Source organism: Peromyscus leucopus, chromosome 12, assembly GCF_004664715.2.
Source record: "Peromyscus leucopus breed LL Stock chromosome 12, UCI_PerLeu_2.1, whole genome shotgun sequence".
Lineage (NCBI taxonomy): Eukaryota > Metazoa > Chordata > Mammalia > Rodentia > Cricetidae > Peromyscus > Peromyscus leucopus.
The window spans coordinates 44,517,200-44,537,147 of NC_051073.1; the positions used below are offsets into that span (position 1 = coordinate 44,517,200).

The 19,948-nt window shown below is 37.2% G+C and overlaps 1 protein-coding gene across 4 annotated transcripts in view; it reads left to right on the top strand.

The window, feature by feature from the left end:
- Alcam (activated leukocyte cell adhesion molecule) overlaps positions 1 to 19,948 on the top strand; it is a 186,520-nt gene that overhangs the window by 53,599 nt on the left and 112,973 nt on the right. Inside the window, exon 1 of one of the 4 annotated variants that reach the window (XM_028867487.2) lies at positions 827 to 1,400. The exons of the other annotated variants lie outside the window; for them this stretch is intronic. Within the exon in view, the coding sequence (XP_028723320.1) occupies positions 1,394 to 1,400 (7 nt within the window). The 5' untranslated portion in view covers positions 827 to 1,393. Of the gene's footprint in view, positions 1 to 826; positions 1,401 to 19,948 lie in introns of those variants that run through there. 4 annotated transcript variants of the gene reach the window in all.

Here is a 19,948-nt window from a genome sequence, read left to right on the forward strand (position 1 = left end):
AAATTCAATAGCATTTCTATGAATTTCTATGCAGTTTCTATGAGGGGGAAAACGAAAATGTTTTCTCTCCTCAGGGATTGATATGACAGTTAAGGTTGAAGAGATGGCTCAGTTAGAGAGGACTCAAGTTCAGTTCCCAACATCAACATTAGGCAACTAATAACTACCTGTAATTGAGCTCCAGGGAAACTGACACCGCTGGCTTTCATAGATACCTGCAATTGTTTACACATATCCATACACATACACACAACTAAAAATAAATTATTGAATATCACATGACCATGAATTTAAGTATTATACAAGTATTCCTTATTAGATACAAACATTATTATTCTTTGAATATTATCTTTCTGGTTAGTGCTGAAATGAAGAAAAATATTCAAATATATGTTCCTTTAATGAATGATTCACCTGGGCAATGATATAGGTAATGACACTGTGTAAAAACATATTGGAATAATGTTATAGTATGGCAGAGCAAGTTATGAGAATTGAATACACAGTAATTTCAAACTAGTCATTGACTTTGCTCCCATTGTCAAAGTGAAGCAGTTGAAGAAATGCCCACAGTGATTGTTTCAAGGAGAATAACTATCTCCTCACTTGCTGGAATCTAAGGCCATGACTGGAGTAAGGATAAATGTCATCAATCCTAATTTCTCACTAATTAGGCACCAAATAATTTTATAGTCATTAGTTTAGCATATAACAAATATATAGGTTTCATAGCTTTTATTTAGAACTATTTTTAGCAGATACATAGGCGTCAGTTTTTATTTAAATTATAAACATATATTAAAATCAATGACTTGTTGTAATAATTCAGTTGGATTGGAATTCCTGATTGGTCAATTGGATTATTTGAGTGGCTCATGGAATTAAAATATACTTTAGCTTGTTATCAACAAAGCATAAATAAAATAGGGTACTCAAATGCCTTCATATGTAGTAAATATATATGTTTTTCATGTATAGAAAATCAAATGGAATGCTCCTGCTGTATAAGTGCTCAGTAAATCATTATTACTACCACGGAGATAAAAATTCATTCAATTCTAAAATAAGCTTCCAATTCAGTTTGGAAGAAAGTAATAGCAATGAATGGAACCTGAGAATGTTGAGAGTCTGGGCTTAGCATGGAATTCTGAGGTTCCTGTGTTTTAAAGAGGGAAACTGGAGCAGTTTTGTTCTAGACTCACAGAAGTCAGGCACAGTGAGACCAGGAAGCAAGTGTTTAGGACACAAGAAACACAACCCCAGGCAGAGGGAATCGTTTCTGTGGCCCATTTTCCTTTTCTGAAGGAGACTTCTTGGCTAAAGAGCAGGACAAAAAGTTGTTTCCGGAGAATAGGCTCCTGTGGCTGCAGAACTTGCTACATTTCCTTCTGTAATGTGGGGTAAGTATGGGACTGGAGACATTCCAATTCTAATATATGGGAATCATCAACAATCAGGTCGTGCATATTATGATCATTCCAATGCAATAATTCGTTTTTCTCAAACTACATGTAGAATCGTTTCTCAATATCCCCAGGAGATTGGTTCTAAAAGGCTTCCAACTTAAATATCGAAATCCATGAACAGGCAAGCCTCTTATGTAAAACGACATGATATTTGCATGGTCTCTATAGATCCTCCTGTGCAGGAAAAAACATCTCTGGCTTACTTATAGTATTGAATGCAATGTAAATGATGTGTAAATAGCTGTTCACTGCTTCGGGAATAATGACAATAACACAGGTCAGGTTCAGTAGAGATGCAGCTTTCTTCCAAAATGTCTGTTTGTGGTTAGTTTAATGCACAGGTGCAAAAACCTCTGATCCAATGGCCATTGTATGGCTTTTTTTTTCTTTCTATGTGTTTGTTAGTCACAATATAGCACAAGTAGTCCTTATGTTTGTGTCTAACAATAATTCTTCTTGACTCTGAGATTGTATTAAATAAAATGTTGTAAAATTTTCTAACAATCCTTGTAGAGTATAATCTACTCTTCTTTTGTTAATTTTCTGTTTACCTTTCCTTTTTGACAAATCATCACAGAATGCATATCAGGAATTATGGCTTCATAAGTAAAAGATGTAAATTGAAATATAAGTTTCCATGGCTAAGAAATAATGAAAGTCAAATAAATAAAAAAGGAAATTAAATTAGTTTATATTTTTCATATCACTTCTAATTCTTTTTTTTGAAAAGAATGAGAAGAGATAGATGGATAAAAATAAATTTCATTTTACTTTTAAACATGAAAATTTAACATGAAAATTCAACATTTTTGTTTTAGTAAACTTTAAAAATCACTTTTGGCTCACTCATAGTAATTTCATGTATTTATACTGTACAGTGTGATGTCTAGATTCATATATACTTTGCACAGTGGAAAAAATTCCTGGTAGCCAATATAATACCTAAAGCATGTTGTTATGTACAAGACATTCAAAGTCTTCTTTTGGTATTTTGAAAGTGCAATAATTATTAATTCTTCCCACACTACTGTGCAACATAACATCAGAATTTACTGCCCCCTATTTTACTCCAACATCTTATCTCTTATTAGACCTCACTGGTTCCTCCTCCCACCTACTTTCCTTATCATCTGGTAAACGCTGTTCTACCTTCAACTTCTTTGAGGGTGAGCATTGTTTAGATTCCATACTAAAGTGCCTAGCTTTCTGTCTGTACCTGGATTGTTTCACTTCACATACTGACCTCCATGCCCATTTGTGGCAGGTAAATGGATTTTAGCTCTTATGACCTAGGACTCTTTTCTTACCTATTCATTCAAAGATGGACATTTAGGCTGATTCTACAGCTTATCTGTTACAAATAGTGCTGTGATAAATACCATAGTGCCTCTATCTCTTCACCACATTATTTTATTTCTTTTGAATAAGTACCCAATAATAAGATTATTGGATTACACATTACTTAACTTTAACTTCTTTTTGTTTTGTTCTGTTTTGTTTTGTTTTTTCGAGACAGGGTTTCTCTGTCTAACAGTCCTGACTATCCTGGAACTCGCTTTGTAGACCAGGGAGCCTCGAATTCATTGAGATTCACCTGCCTCTGCCTCCCAAGTGCTGGGATTAAAGATGTGTACCACAACTGCCCAGCCACTGTTTTTTATAGAAGCCTTCATACTACCAATTGTTATTGCTATACACCAATATGTTTTGGAAATTTTCTAAAAATATGTTTTTGTATGTGATTATTTGTTACTTTGAAAAGACTTTATTTCATTATCTTTTAAATTACATTTTCAAACCTTTATCTAAAAGTAATCCAATGAATAATCTCTAAATACGCATGGTGTGTTATTTCTTTCCTTTCATGACATTACCGATTTAATTCAGAACATAAGTCAATACTTTTTAACAAAAGGATCCAACTTGTTGCATTGACAATTATAATAATATTTATTTCCTCTGTTTAGCTTTAGAGTTCAATACAGCAAATGAAGCATACTACTGAGTTTAAGATGCTTATAAATTTTGCCATAAAATATGTAGAAGTAATTTCTTAATTATGTGATTACTGACACTTTAAACACAGGAGACACTGCTTAATGATGAAATTCATGAATGACTGCAGGCTGCCTATTGATTTTATTTGTAAATATGCAAGAATTTAGAAAATATTCTTTTCTACTACAGTATTTGTGAACATAAACATTAATGCCTCAGAGACAATTTTTACTTGAAGTTTGAGTAAATCTTGATTTATTTTCATTACCTAATAAATTAGTTTTCTTAGATTGTATATATTTGGTAATAACTTATGACTGGTCATCTTGCATCCAAAGTCATATGAAAATATGGGTTTGGATTAGATACTTTTTATTTCAAAGTACTGTTTATATACACATCTAATTTCTTATCTGTAGGAAACTGTCAGTTATTCATTATCAACTCAATGGTAAATAAAGGCCATTTGATATTTACACGAACTGTACTAGTCAATGAAGATAAAGTTGGCCAGACTAATAACATTCTTATGAAGATAAAAAGTAAATAAACACAGAATTAGAGAAACTCTGTGGGATGATTTAGAAGGGGAAACAGAATCAATAACCCTTGTGTGAAATGAGTGACAGACAGGTCAAGAGAGGACCAGAGAGGAGGGGAAAATCCCCCTAGTAAGAGTACCTGAGACACGAGAAATTATCGAGTCCTTGCACAATCTGAATTTGAAGAACAAGTTGTCTACTGTCTAGAAAAGTACAGATGAGCTTTGCTGGCTTGTTTTATTCTACTTATATTTTGGAGTGATGCTTGAGTGGGTGGGAAGATGAGCTCTGAGAAAATGTTCCACGCTGTAGATTCTCAAAGGCTAGAAAGAAATGCCCCTGGACTGAGAATATATCTTGGGAACACCAGAATGGAACCTTTCAGTCAAAAGCAAAAGTTGGTGTAGTTCCTGGCAATCTTTAAAGGGTGAGGTTTCTGTCTTTTATTTCCAGTGTGCCCTAGGGAAGAAGTTAGCAAAGAGCACAAACACTGCCATCTCCAGTTACTAATCAAGGTCTGTGCATGTTAATAATCCTTGCTTAAAATCAGTGCCGGGCGGTGGTGGCGCACGCCTTTAATCCCAGCACTCGGGAGGCAGAGCCAGGCGGATCTCTGTGAGTTCGAGGCCAGCCTGGGCTACCAAGTGAGCTCCAGGAAAGGCGCAAAGCTACACAGAGAAACCCTGTCTCGAAAAACCAAAAAAAAAAAAAAAAAAAAAAAATCAAAGAGGCAGGAGAGCTGTCCGTTCACTGTGACAGTACATCACCTCCACCAGGTAACCAAATTGCTTTTCGTTTTAATAATGGGGGGCTCTTCTGCCTTTGTGTATGTGTTTTGTGGTGGTGGTTGTTGTTATTGTTATTATTTGCGGAGGTGTGGCGTGAATGTTCTTGGGTATCCTGGCCCTGTAGGTTTTTTTATTGAATCTGGTTAATTGAGAATAGAAATGGTTGAGGACAGGGAAACAGAAAGGAAGGTGGCGGCAGAGGAGAAAGCAACCATGAAGTAAGACACTGTCTCTGATTTTTATTAGTGCTTATGGTATTTTTAACCTTTTCCAGAATGTTCACTATAAATTTTGTTTGAGTGAATGTAAAATAATTAGGTCTGGATTTTTTGCCTCGGTTCTGTGCATCAGTCATAACCATTTGATTATTAACAGAGGTGCAAGTACCATTTAAACATTTGCAAAAGGTTCAGGGGACTGTGCCCAAACACAGTGGAGAAGAATCTCTAAGTTCTCATATCACAGCCTTTTGAGGGTTTTTAAGCCTTTCCCTTAGCTCTGAGCTATTCACTTAGTTTTCTGTGTATGCATAACTTAGCAAACCCAGTAAACTATGTGACCCCCTAGTGTTGCTACCATGGCTGAAGTTCCTGGCTTAGATTATTAGCCCATGGTAAGTACTGATTGAGGTTCCTGCTCTGCTTCCTTATTACAAGAGAGGAGACTGAGTAGAGGAAAGCAAGGCCACCTTATTCATTATGTATAGCTCATTAGTTCCCTGTCAACTTCCCTTTCCCTTTAATCAATTGAAAGAAAACAGCCTTACAGATTTTTAGGAGGAAACACATGGGGCTGTAGTTCATCAGCACTGTGTGAAGTTAAATTTAAAGGTACAGGCGACCTCGACTCTGAGTTTTCGCCATGGTGCCTCGCATACATCCTGTGATCAATAAGAGGAATGGTATTCCACCCCCTCACAGCTCACCTCCTCCTGTCTTGTGCTTTCCAAACAACAGTTAGTCATCTCCAAAACATGTTCCCCTTGCAGTAGGCTCCAATCTTTGCTATACATTTCACAGAAGAAAGACAACACATCTCATTAGTGAAATATGCCTGTAAAATAATGAACTAATCAAATTAGTCATTCTAAAAGTCTGGTTGTTCTCAAACATCTGTGTGAATGCTGTATTGTTTTGAAGGGGTTGCCCTGAGGGAGGTTGTATTTATTGAGTGGGTGTTGCCTTTCAGGAAGGTTCTTTCTGTTATTGCCTTTGGATTAATATTGTTTAGTATTTATTTTAGAGAATTAGAACAAAATTAACAAACAGTGTTTGCCATCATCGCTATATTTTTTCTGTATGCATTTGTGAATATCTTGGGAAGAGTAATAAAAAAATACAAATAGGTTAATACTGACTTTGATACTGCCTATGATTTTATACTGTTCTATGAGGTTAGAATGCAGCCAGAAATGACCTATCTTGGAGACTGTAGCTCACTTCACCACAGAGATACAGATGTGAGTCATCAGAAACATCTTCCTCTCAGAGACTCTTTGGCTTAAGTAGAATAAACTTAAATGTTTTTTAAGTATATTAAAGAACTGCAAGATGCTGGACAACTAAATTTTCATATGTCATTGAAAATATCTCCTCTGTGTTGCTTAGCATAGTCAAGAGGGGAAGATGAAATATTTGGAAAAAAAAGATTTTTTTAATGCAAGAATTCTAGGAAAAATGAACAAATTATGTCCTCATGTAGGAAGAGGCATCCACTGTATCAGACATTGGTAAAGTAGACTTAGTGTCTCACACCTGTATCCAAGACTTGGAAGCCTGGAGAAGAATTGCTGTGGATTCCAGACCAGTCTGGACTCCACTGTGAGGCCCTGTCTCCAAACAAACAACATCCAAATGTATCATTATAGAAAAGACAAACTGCAGCTTAACACCAATGGATTCTTTCCACTTTAAAATGTTTTGTATTCATTTTCTGAGTGTAGTATTCTCAGACTTCAGACACAAAATTAAGATTTTTATGCACTATTCTGAAAATGAGATTAAAACATCCATTTATACACTAGTTCTCACATGAAGACAAGTACATGTCAAAGTATTTTCTAAAACTGTGTTTCTACCTCACTGGCCTTCTTCCAATTCCAGTAGGCTTTCCCATTTCTCCATTTCTATTGTGTTGAAAACCATACTTTGCAGTGTACAGAGATCTGAATGGAGTGGGTTGTGCAAGTTAGCTTCCTAAAGCTGAAAAATACTGAGAATCATTGAATTAAACTGTAGCTATTCGAAAGATATTGAATAACAATCACAGGTTTACAATGGATTTAATTGTCCATTAATAAAAATTCTATCCGGGGTTTTAAAAAAAATAGACATTTTAAACCAAGAAAAATACACATAATGAAGACAGCTGCTTTTGAAATGATGATAAAACAAAGGTGCACGTGCTTCTGTCTTAAACATTAGGCCACTCCATTACAAAAGCTCTTTGCTGTTTCAAAGGCACAAGCAGGCTTCACATATACTTTCGGACAAGCTTACTCTCAAATCAGGCCAGTTAATAGCTTCTTCATTCTTTGAACCAAATTCAAAACTCTTACTTTCATGGTATTAAATAGATAAATCAAATGTTCCTGTAACGCCGACTTTCCTTTAATCCATCCCCGCCCAAGTTTAAGGACTGCTGTCACAGTGCCAGAAGATGTAGACCATAAAGAAGACCTGGGGTAAGTTTTGTAACACAGTCTCAGTGCTGTGCCCATGGAATGCCTTTCAAGACAAACAAAATCATCTTTAGTTCCTTAAAGGACCTTTTGAAGATGTAAGAGAGTAAAATGAAACATACACCATATAGCAAGAAGTGCCACTTGTATTAAGTTTCAAAAATAGAAGTGCTTGTGTTTTCTTTTACCTTGCATCCACTTTATATGATGCGGAATACTGTGATTACCATCCATAAATAAGCAAAAAGTATATTGGCCAAGTATAAAAGTGATACAAAAGGGCCTCAGAAATCATCCTATTTCTCCTCAAATCCTCCCATTGTGAAAGAAAAAATGTTCCCAATTAAACCAAAACACTTAGTAAAGTTGTTAATTAGTTAAACCTTTAAAAAGTACTCTTCTATGTTCTTTATCTATTAACTCTGTTATCTTGATTAAGATATAAAATTTACCAGCTAAGCAATCCCTGATGCAGATTTAAATCACAATAAATTATGACACCAAGATGGATTCCCTCAACAAATATAAAGTTACCTTTCATTTGGAATATTGAAAGCATCCCTAGAAAGAAATCACATATACATGCAGTGTATTCATACACATACAAAGGTATAGTGACTTCTAAATCCAGTGTACCTACAGGAGACAATCACCAATTTAATCATATGTAATATATGAAACTATTTATCTAAATGAAGATCACTTTCCTTTACCTATAGGTTCTAAGATTGAGACTCCCACATCCTCATCCTTATTGTATCGTAACGTTCTCAAAGAGTGATAACTACAAAAGAATTGGGGGAAAAAATTTCACTGAGATCATCAACAGAATCAACCCATCACGTATTTTGTGTTTATTCAGGTCCTGTGAATGTTGATTATTTAAGGTATGCACAGGCCATTTTCTCTTAAAAATTTACAAAGGTTACCTAACAAGCCGATACTTTAAATGGAAAACAAACAAACAAACAAACAAAAAACCCACTTTCAGTGCAAAAGAGAGTTCCAGAATTCTAAGGAGACTATATTTTTGAAGACAAATTACCACCAGTCCTACAAGAGGATTATATTCATGTTTGTAAGTTTTTTTGGTATAATTCTGAAAAGTTTTGCATGCTTTCGAAAAACATTTTGCTTTTGTTAAAAAACTACACTGGTATTTGCCAGTGGGAGAAGGCCCAGTCTTTCTTCCTGTTGTCATGATGTCAGAATAAGCATATCAAAAGAATGAAAGGCTGTAATCATATTTTTTTCTTTTTAATGCCCTAAGAAATAGGTCAAATATATAAGGAGGAAGGTACTAGACATTTGCTATTTCTGTTAATTACATTTTTTTTTTAAATTAAAATTACCTAATTTAATCCTGGTCTCCAATTTTCCACAACTGTATTTTTAAGCCATGAACTAATAAAAACACTGCTCAAACCAACCAAACATAAATACATGACAATAAACAAAGAAAAATTCAAATGTACAAATTTGAGAGTTGGGGTAGTAGTGGGTGTACTTGGGAGGGTTTGGGGGATGAGTGGGAAGGGAAAAAACTATGTAAATAGACTATAATCCCCCCAAAAATTAAAACAAAGAAATGAAATTAGGATTTTGGTATTTTAAACATAGTTTTGAGTTATCTAAGTGCCTAACCAAATTATTACCATAAAATTCATAAGATCATTTCAGTCCTGACTAAATGTCTTTCTTTGATCCATTTAGTCTAATTTTCACTTATAGATTCTACCATATTTACACCACTTATAAAACCCCAACAATAAAAGACAAGAAAGGGTAACACGGATGTGAAAGGAGCAAAGTAGGTAACATATATGTGTGAAGGTGTCGAAATGAAGCCCGTTATTTGAATGTAGGTTTTAAAGTAATAAGAATCAATAAAGGCTATAATGGAGCACAGTGTCATTAGTTCATCAATACCTTTCTGGAACACCTTTAAACTCAAAGAAAAATAAAATTTCCTTCATTAAATAAAAAGCTCCCTTTTATTCTTTTCACATTTATTAAAAAATAAACCCGTAATCTTCTAAATCCTTTTCCACTGACAACCTGATAACGTCTGTCTCTACACATGTTGCAGCCCTTTGGTTGATTCCAGCTTAGAGTGATGAGTAACCATGGCTCCATCCTATTTTCCACATGACATCATTGGCAGAGAGGCATTCACCGGCCCTGTCTCCTGGAGAGCTCTCCCTGAGGTAAAACTGGAGTTTCTGTAAGAGTGTTACTTACAGGAATCCAGTCTGGACTCTACATTAAAGCTAGAAGCTGCCAGTGCTGTGAGGTTGACAAGACAAGGTTTCTTATCTCCAGGATTTTATGCCCTTCCCCTAAGAAGCTATGCTCCTGCTTCTTGGCAGGGAATCCATCTCTGGGCAAGAGGGTGACAGACCCCCTTTGATGATGGGCGCCCACAGGCACAGCGGGCAGGCTCTTGCTATTCATCGTGCTGCACAGCTGTGGCAGTGGCCTCATGTCAAAAATGGGGGAGGGCTTCAGTTTATGTGAAAGGGAAGACAGTTGAAGAGTGAACTGCTTTAGACTCTGGATTTCTGGCCTCTGAGAAGTCAGAGATTCAAGATCTAACCTCTGTTTTACTGAAACATCATAGTTATAATGTTGCCTCTTCCCTATAAGCTCACATTGAACAAAGTTCCAATGGCCATGTTTTTATGCTCCCAGGATATATTTGCACATATGACAACCTTCATGCTTCCTCAGTGTTGGTAGTTTTATCACTATCCTCTGCCTCCATCGTTCTCTCTATGTCTCTGTCTGTCTGTCTCTCTTATTAAATCCTATGCTCACCATGAAATAGTTTGTTGACTCATTTCCATTAGTCTTACATGCCCTGCTGGATTTCAGGGGCATCAATTTGGAAGATTTCTCCAACCTGAGAACTTGGGAACAGAATGTTCACACATGAAAGAAATGATCTGTTCAAATCTTGAAAAGTATGGAGGCATGTTCTCCAGACATTTTTACAGTTATTGAAAGAGAATCTATAGCTGGTGGCTATTTCCAGCCAGGCAGCACTAAAAGCACATAAGGAGTTAACCCAAGTGTATAAATGAATATGCTAATCAGTGCATAATTTATCTCTGAAGAAACATATTTATTGTGTCCGCTATTTGATTAGATGGCTTCAATGTTCAATTAATCAGTTGCCTTTCAATATCATTCTTGAGCTGTTTAATTAATCTGTAGCTCCGCAACCCTATTCATCCTCACAGCAGTTTCTTGCCCTGCTTCCAATGACAAAACCCAGGAACTGTGCCACATAAAGACTTTATGTCAATGTCAGGTGAATGTTGATAAGTAGCAGGCTTCTTTTTTCTCTATCAGGTTAATCAAACCAATCAGCCTTATAGGTTTTACATTTGTCAGAAAATTTTAATGGGTTGAAACTAATGAGAAATAGAAGAGAAAAACGAACAAGAGAATGTTGGCTCTGCTTGGATACCTCAAGGCGGTATACTACTTTTTATTAAGCAGGGTGTTTTCTCCTGATTTTCCAGATGAGGAATTTAAAACATACCACTGATTGAACCAGAGACCAGTTTCTGAGCAGCTTCTCATTAGCTAGTGAAATGTGATACAAACCCCCATCTTTGAAAACAACCTGTGATCTATGCACTTATTCCCTTCTGGGAACCATTTAATCCTCCCCTAATGCCATCAATAGTTGCAGTAGAAGTTCTATGAATGCTTAGTCCCTTTGAGGTGATCTATGCGTGACAGAAGCACCTAAGATATCCAGAATTTAAATCACATCTTCATTGGATCTTGATATCCTGATTTAATGCCATTACATTCAGCTATTAGAGGCCAAGATTCACAACAACAACAAAAAAACCAAAGAATGATGAAATTATAACTTTGATTTTAATATATATGTAATTCTGAAAACTGTAGCAGCCTTTTGACAAGTGGTTTTCCTTTCCTTAACAAGTAATACTTTATACAATATTTCCCAAATTTCACTCATACCCTGAAAAGATTACAGATTTTCTGAGATTATCGGGTGGTTAAGTTGGTCTCATTTTGTTAGCAACTAATTCTAAGCAACAAAGAGAGTGAATTGGCTTAGAATATTAGGAAGTATAAGGGTTCAAATCATCTGACCCACTGACTGACGGCACTAAGTATTGAAACATATCACTTTAAAAGTCATCTTTCACAATTGTTTTAATCATGTTTTCCTCTGTATTGACTTCATTTTTAGATGTGATCCGAGCAATGGTCTCCGAGGTTTAGAATGTAGACTCTAAGTCAATGTGCCTTTCTTTCAGCATAGTTCCTTCTCCTGTCAGCCACTTGCATCCAAATAAAGTCAGAATTCATTAATAAGATCATCCTCATTCTACACTAATAGATAGCATCTGAAGTTGAATAGGCACATAATAAATGCTCATGAAAATCTGTTGTAGTAATGGTCCACTATATTAAAACAAACCTTTGTTAAGTTGCTAAAATAAATAAAGGCAAATGCTTTCCTTTTATAGTACTTGAACTGAAGTACCATTCGAGGAGCCAGCAAGATGGCTCAGAAGGTAAGGACACTTGCCAACAGACCTGATGATTTGAGTTCAATCTCTAGGGCCCATGTGGTGGAAGCAGAAAAGTGACTCTAGCAAGTTGTCCTCTGACCTCCACATGTGCACCATGGCACATGTGTGTGTCTCGTGTGTGTGTGTGTGTGTGTGTGTGTGTGTGTGTGTGTGTGTGTGTACACATTAAAGAAGTGTAAAGTACTATTTTTGAACCTTATGATAAGTATATTGAGATATTTTTCCAAAGTCTAGTTTATATAAAGAAATATTTGTTAGAGATAATAGTTTAAAATATGAAAACCCAATGTTGAAATTGTCAAGTAGATAACAAACAAGGATGTATATGTAAAGTGGAATGTCTTACAGGACACAAATTATCATTATGAAGTTATTTGCTAAATTGAACTTTAAAAATAATTTCAGTGTATTAGGTACAAGCTTCCTTTCATAGCGTTTTCTGTGTATTTTTAGCAAAACTATTATCACACATTTGTAATGACTGTTTATACAAGCTTGAGTAAGATCTATCAAGCAACTTTGCATCACATTCTTGGACGTCTATCCATTTCTCCTGTGGAGCTAGAGGAAAGCGATATGCATTCAGGTGCCAAGAAAATGAGGAAACAAGCACATTAGTGCATGAAGGCAAATTGGGAAGATGTGTGTGTGTGTGGGAGTGCTGTACCAATGCGGTATGAAAACACATGTGACGAGTACCCCAGTAAATAGGGAGGTGTGGTGGGCTGCTTCTTCGATTTCAAAGATCCAGAAATCAGAACTCTCTGTTACTGGTGCTCTTTCCCCTGTCCTCACGTCTTCTCACACACTGTCCGCTCTTCCTGGAATGCCCTCGCACCCTTGAGTGGTGACTCAGAAATCCCTCTCGCATTCCAGGAGGGTGTTGTCAGGAGTGTCTTCCCTGTCAGAAGGCCAACTGAGTCGTGTCATTATCACCATACATACAAGCTTGTACCAAGAACACTTGTGGAGTCACTTTGAAATTTTAATGATAGTGGCTGTGTAGGGTCCATATCCATACCACCAAAACCTGGTAGAGTCTTAGGAAAATCACAGGTAAGCAATACATACAACTTGGATGAGTGAAAGGATTCTAGTAGATGCAGAAGAAACCTGCTAGACATACTTATTATATAAAAACAAATATCTTAGAGCTCTTTTGGGTTTTTTGAGACAGGGTTTCTCTGTGTAGCTTTGTGTGTTTCCTGGAACTCACTTTGTAGCCCAGACTGGCCTTGAACTCACAAAGATCTGCCTGCCTCTGCCTCCTGAGTTCTGGGATTAAAGGCGTGTGCCACCACCGCCCAGCCTTAGAGATCTTTTATAACCTTCTTTTCTGTACACTGAATTTTCACCCATGCATATGTGAATGTACACACACACACACACACACACACACACACACACACACACATTCGTGCATGCACATGTACACATTTGTTTGAACCAGCACAGTGTTTTCCAAAATCTCCAACTTGAAGACTTCCATCTAAGTCTAAGAAGCTTTTCAACACATTGCAAAGTATATGTTAGGCCGCAACAAGCTTAAGATTTCTTCAGGATTCCCTGAGCTCTGGCTAATATTTGGCTGTGGGTCTGCATCTGTTTCCATCAGTTGCTGGATGACAGTTGAACTAGACACCAACCTGTGTATAGCAGAATATCATTAGACATCATTATGTTGACTTATTCTTTTGTCCAGTCATGTTTGGTTCTATCCTAGGTCTCTGGGTCATCCAGCCTGTTGGTCCTGGTGCTCAAGGCAGTGTCAGGGGTGGGCTTACTCTCATGGCATGGGTTTTAGGCTTGACTGTTCATTGGTTGGTCACTCCCTCTATCTCTAGAACACCCTTTATGCCAACACATCCCACAGTCAGGACAGACTGTTGATCAAAGGTTATATGAGTGGGCTGTTTTCCCATTCCCTCCACTTTGTTTTACCTGGTCAGAAGGGCAGAAAGGATTGTAGGAACCAGAAGGGTCAAGGACACCACAAGAAAATTCACAGAACTAACTAACCTGGGCTGATGGGGGCTCACAGAAACTGAACTGACAATCAGGCAGCCTGCATGGGACTAATCTAGGCACTTTGCATATATGTTACAGTTGTGTAGCTTGGTCCTCTTGTGGCACTCCTAATAGTGGGAACAGGGGCTGTCTCTAACTCTTTTGATGGATTTTGGTCCCCTACTTCTCATACTGGGTCACCCGGCCCAGCATTAATATGTAAGGAGGAGGTGCTTTGTCTTACTGCAACTTAATATTCCATGTTTTGTTGATACTCATGGGAGATCTGCCCTTTCCTAAACAGAAATGGAGGAGGAGTGGATTAGGGGGTGGGAACAGAAGGGAAGAGTGGGAGAAAAGATAGGGAGGAAAGGAGAGAGGGGATGTAAAGTGAATTTAAAAAAGATTTTTTAAACTCTGGTGATTCCGTGTTACTCCTTCAAGTATAAAACATGAATGTTACCTGTGAGACTGGATAAATCACTGACTCTTCTTTTTGTTTGTTTGTCTGTTTGTTTGTTGTTTGTGGTTGTTCAATAAAAAAAAAAGGCCAGTCAAATCATGCACCTTTACACAGGCCAAGGGTAGAGCCTATTCCAGTAAGTACATACATAAAAATGTCACTAAGAATGCCAAAAATAAGGATTGCTTTAGATGGCTCTTTTGTGTTTGTTTTAGGGGATCAGATTTTGCTTTGGGGAATTAACCCATTGTCTGTCATGTGTGTTTCCTGGATACTTAACATACTCAAAATTTTAGTTCCTAATACAGATTGGATTGACAATTTGTAGTTTATTTCAAAAATTACCTACATAAAAATAAGGGCTACCTTCTTTTGGTACCTAAGGTCCTTCTGATGAGTATATGGTAAAGTGGATACTGGACATGATTTTTTCCCTTGCATCTATGAAAGCTAGCACTATCTATTCATAGCTGAGAAAATCTTTAATTTTAAATCTTCTTTTGCATCTCCTCATTCGGCTACCCAATACACTACATTTTACTGCTGAAATAGCTCTGCTGTGAGATTTCCAACTGTTCCTGTATCTGGAAATCATATTATTTCTCAGAGCAAATTGCTCATCTAGAAATGCCTTCCCTACTTACATACTGTTTAACCACAGTGCTTGTAATCATGCCCTGAAGTTACCCAGGAGATAGGTCACAAAGGATGTCATCTAGTTCATCCTATTTCAGTGATGAGCAGCAGATATAAAATTAATGATGTCTATTGAAGATAATAGTGAAAAACTCAGTGCTTGCTTTACATCAGGGTCAACCTGATGGAGGACCAAGATCCAAGCCGTATGATACAAAGTTGGGTCTTGGTAAAATTTTTACTTTGCCTTCCAATTATATCATAAGCTACAGAAGAAATAGTTTATCGCCCATGCGGCATATTATGCTTTGAAAATGTTTGTGTGTAGTAAGGACTCAGTTGGTAATTACTAAGTGTTAAAAGCACATCAACAAATTTTCCTGTGGCACATCAAAAATTTCAAAAATAGAGACCCCATTGTTGTATGATTATAAAATAGCTACACTGATAGGATGTATCAACTTCCTAGGGAAGTCTCTCTCCTCTTAGATGCTGTTCTCCTCCAGCTTATACAACACTCTAATTGATCACAGGGTTTGGACAGAGAAGAAATAGTATCCAGTGGGGGCAAAGGCTTACCTGGCAAAAATGTCATAAACACATTTTCAATAGGTTGTCTGATAGCGGAAAGGAGCATAAGAAAATCTTCTGGAAACTTAACTCAAGAAGCATCTTGGGTAAAAGAGGACAGACTCAAAACAGTTTGGGAAAAGAGCAACCAAGTGAGATAACTTTGATGGACCGTGGTGGGCACTCTCTTTGCCATGACTAATTGAGAATTGATTGGGCATGCAGAAAGGTTATGTTTTATTAAGGGAAACCTTTCTCCCTTTTGTCGTTATGAAATCCGCTCTTCTGCAAATGTTATTCCCTTCCCATACTAAACCCTCATTAATTTATAATTTACCACATTGCTTTAAGAGTGCTGCAGAGATTTCCTGTTTCTCTCACGTGTCCTGCCTCTAATAGAGAAAGTCAAGTCGGATACAGGTTAAAATGCCTCTTGTCTCAGGGGCCGCATGTCAGACATGCCGGTGCCAACACTTTTCCCCAACAATCTTTAGATGTTGTAAATGTTTCAGAATGCTGTGTTGCAGGCACCGTGAATGTGACTTGGGCTCTACGATTATTTCACTCCTGACTATAAATTGACAGTGGTTGTCAGAATCTGGAGTCCAAGAGAGACAGCTACTTAGGGAGTCTGTATTAAATTTGAGGACTAATCCTCATGGGGTGGGGGCTCACAATTTCATCAAGTATGGATCTAGGGTCAGAGGCAATAGAAATGGAGAACAGGAAATAAGCACTGTTTCCCTTCATAATTCTTCTCTCTGCCAGTGGATTTGACAGAATCTGGGAAATCATCAAGTAGAAAAGAAGTCAGAATGGCTCTCCCATTTCTGTTCCTTCAAAAGAAGAGAAAGGAACTCAGGAAGCAGGAGTTTTAGCATCCATGTACTTGGAATTCTAGTTTGCTAATATATAGGGAATAGGAGGATAAATCAGCAATGCAAACATTTTACTATTCTCAAATGTAAAATGCCTAAGAGATACATAGATACAGTTCTAAAATCTTTTGTGTGCTTTCAAATATATTTGGAATATGTATGCATGAGTGTGTGTACATTTGTGTGTGAGCATGTGTTTGTGTGTGCATGCTTTTGCATGTATTCATACATGTATATGTTTTTATTGACAATAGATTCTTTTCTCATACCATATATGCTGATTATAGTTACCCCTCCCTCTACTCCTCCCAGTTGCTCCCCACCTCACCTTTCCTACAGATCCACCCCTTTCTGCCTTCAATTAGAAAAGAACAGGCTTCTAAGAGAGAATAGTCAAACATGAAAAAATAAAATAAATAAAATGTAGCAAAAACATTCATATTGAAGTTGGACTTGGCAACGAAACAGGAGGAAAAAAGTACCAAGAGTAGGCAAAGGATTCAGATATCAACTTGATCTCATAGTCAGGAGTCCCATATAAGTCCCACACTAAGCTAATAGCTGTAATATACCTATGCAGAGGACCTGGTGTAGACCTATGATGGCCCTGTGCTTGCTGCTTCAGTCTCTGTGAGCTCATATGCACCTTGCTTATTGGATTCCAAGGCCTGTGTTCCCCTCAAGTCTTCCATCCCCTTTGACTTTTACAATTGTTCTGTCTCCTCTTCTATAGGATTCCCTGAGCTCTGGGGTGAGATATTTAATGGAGACCTATGATAGACTCTCTCTCTCTCTCTCTCTCTCTCTGCATAATATCTCGTTGTGGATCTCTGTATCTGCTCCCACATGTTGCCAGCAGAAGCTTCTCTGATGGTAACTGGATAAGACACTGATCTCTTAATATAGCAGAATATCATTAGGAATCATTTTATTGATTTTTGTTTGTTTTTAGACTAGTTTTGTTTGGTTTTACGCTAGGTCTCTAGGTTATCTAGTCTCTGGTTCTTGGTTACCTAAGCAGTGTTCGCTACGGGTTCCTTCTCACGGAGTGTGCCTTACGTCAAATCAGACACTAGTTGGCCACTCCCACAAGTTCTCTGCCACCATTGTCCTAGTGTATCTTGCCAAACAGATTGTAGACCAAAGGTTTTGTGCCTGAGTTGGTGTCCAGGTTTCGCTTTTGGTAGAGAAGTGAGTACTGCAGAGCACATTCCCACACCAAAGAGACTAGACACAGTGGTAAAAGGTCCATGTAGGCATCAGTTTGACTTCTCCATGTTCAATGAGTTGTGCGGTTGCTTTTATCAGCAATGGGGCCCAGCTGTGAGTATGTGGAGAGCATCACTTTGTCTTAGCATCAGCCTGGGTTGTTTGGGGAATTCCATGAGATCCCTTTGGTCGACCATTTAATTAAATACAGCTTGGTTCCTCCACTGAAAGCTTTGCCTGGCTACAAGAGATGGCCTGTTGAGACTCTCAACTCCCATTACTAGGAGTCCTCATTAGGATCACTTTCATAGATTTCAGGAAGTTTCCACTGTACTAGGTTTCCATACCACAATCCAAATGCCCCCAATTCCAGCCATCTCTCCCTGTACTCACCCTCCATCCCATCTCTCCCCACACCTGATCCCTCCCATTCCTGTTCCCCCCACTCCCAGTCCACCCACAGCAGCTATTATTTTCTCTTTCCAGGGAGATCCATGCATCCCCCCAGACCCTTCCTCTTTACCTAAACCCTCTAGGTCTATGAATTGTAGCTTGTTTATCATTTATTTAATGGCTAATATCCCTTTATAACTGAATACATGCAATATTTGTCTCTCTGGGTCTGTGTTACCTCATTCAGGGTGATTTTTTTTTCTAGTTCCATCTATTTGCCTGCAATTTTTATAATGTCATTTTTAATTAAATTAATTAATTTATTTTTACATCTTAAATGTTTCCCCTACCTGCTCTCCTTCCACCACCCCTCAACTTCCCCTCTCGTTTTTTAATAGCTGATTAATATTCCATTGTGTAAAGGTACCACATTTTGTTTTTCCATTCTTCTGTTGAGGGACATCTGGTTTTTTTTTTGTTTTTTTTTTTTCAGTTTCTGGCTGCTATGAACAAAGCCACAATGAACATGGTTGAGTAAGTGCTCTTGTGGTAGGATGGAGTGTCCTTTGTATATATGCCCAAAAGTGGAATGGCTGTATCTTGAGGTACATACATGTGTATGTTGGGTATATTAGTATGCTATATTATGAAGGGTTAAATCTTGCAGCTACACAAGGTCCAGAAAGATAACGTAAATATATGAAGGAAGCCAGATGTGGAAAGACAGTGCCCAGATCAATTCTATAGTATCTATTCAACTGAGGTTCATAATTGACAAATAAGAACACATGTTTAGTGTTACTTAACCTAGTACTTTTTTTCTAGGAAAAACTATAAAACTGCTTTTTTTTAAAAATTTCATGTGAATATTTCAACTTATTAAGAATAAAAGTTGTATGATGATCGAATTAAATATACATTTGATATAAATTTATTTTTACAGGCTGATAAAACCTCTGGATAAAAGACTTATATTAAGTAATTCAGGAGTAGTGTAAGCCATCATGTAATTGGATGTCAAAGTAAAGTGAAAGTCAGTGGGTGAACTGGTAAGTGTGCTGGACGAAGGAAGAAGAATGTTAGCAGAGTTTTAGCTAGAGTTCCGTGAAGAAGTTGGGATTACCCCGGAACCTGAAGGTTATGTTGTTATCAGCTGGAATAAACGAAGAAGAAATAATAGAGATAATAATGTAAGCAGAACATAAATGGCTTACCCTGAGCAAAAGAGTGGACTGGAGACTATCTACTCTAACTCAGGACATTGCTTTATCTCCTCCAACCTGGCTTCAATTTAAAAAAATACTGCATACTTACTTAGAAAATGTTTATTGATTACATACTATGTGCCTAGCATTGTTTCAAATCCTGACGTAGACATCAGATTGATTCTATATGTATGTTTTCTCTTGTATGCAAACATTTATTGGATCCAACTTTATTCTAAATTGACCACGTGATCAGCCTACTCACCATGCTTTACATATTCTAGAAAGAGATCAAGTTCCTTGAGAATTCCTGGAGTCCTAAGAAATAAACTATTAATTCTGTACCTTATCATATACTTGTTTCCAACACTCTGGAAGCAAAGGAGAATAAGGCAATGTCATAATTTATATAGTTTATATAAAAGTAGGAGTAGCCAAATTCATTTTCTATATCACTATGCAGCCGTTGAATGAATACTTACCAAACATACTAAAATCAGCATGGTAATATTTTAATAATTCATGGCTTTAGG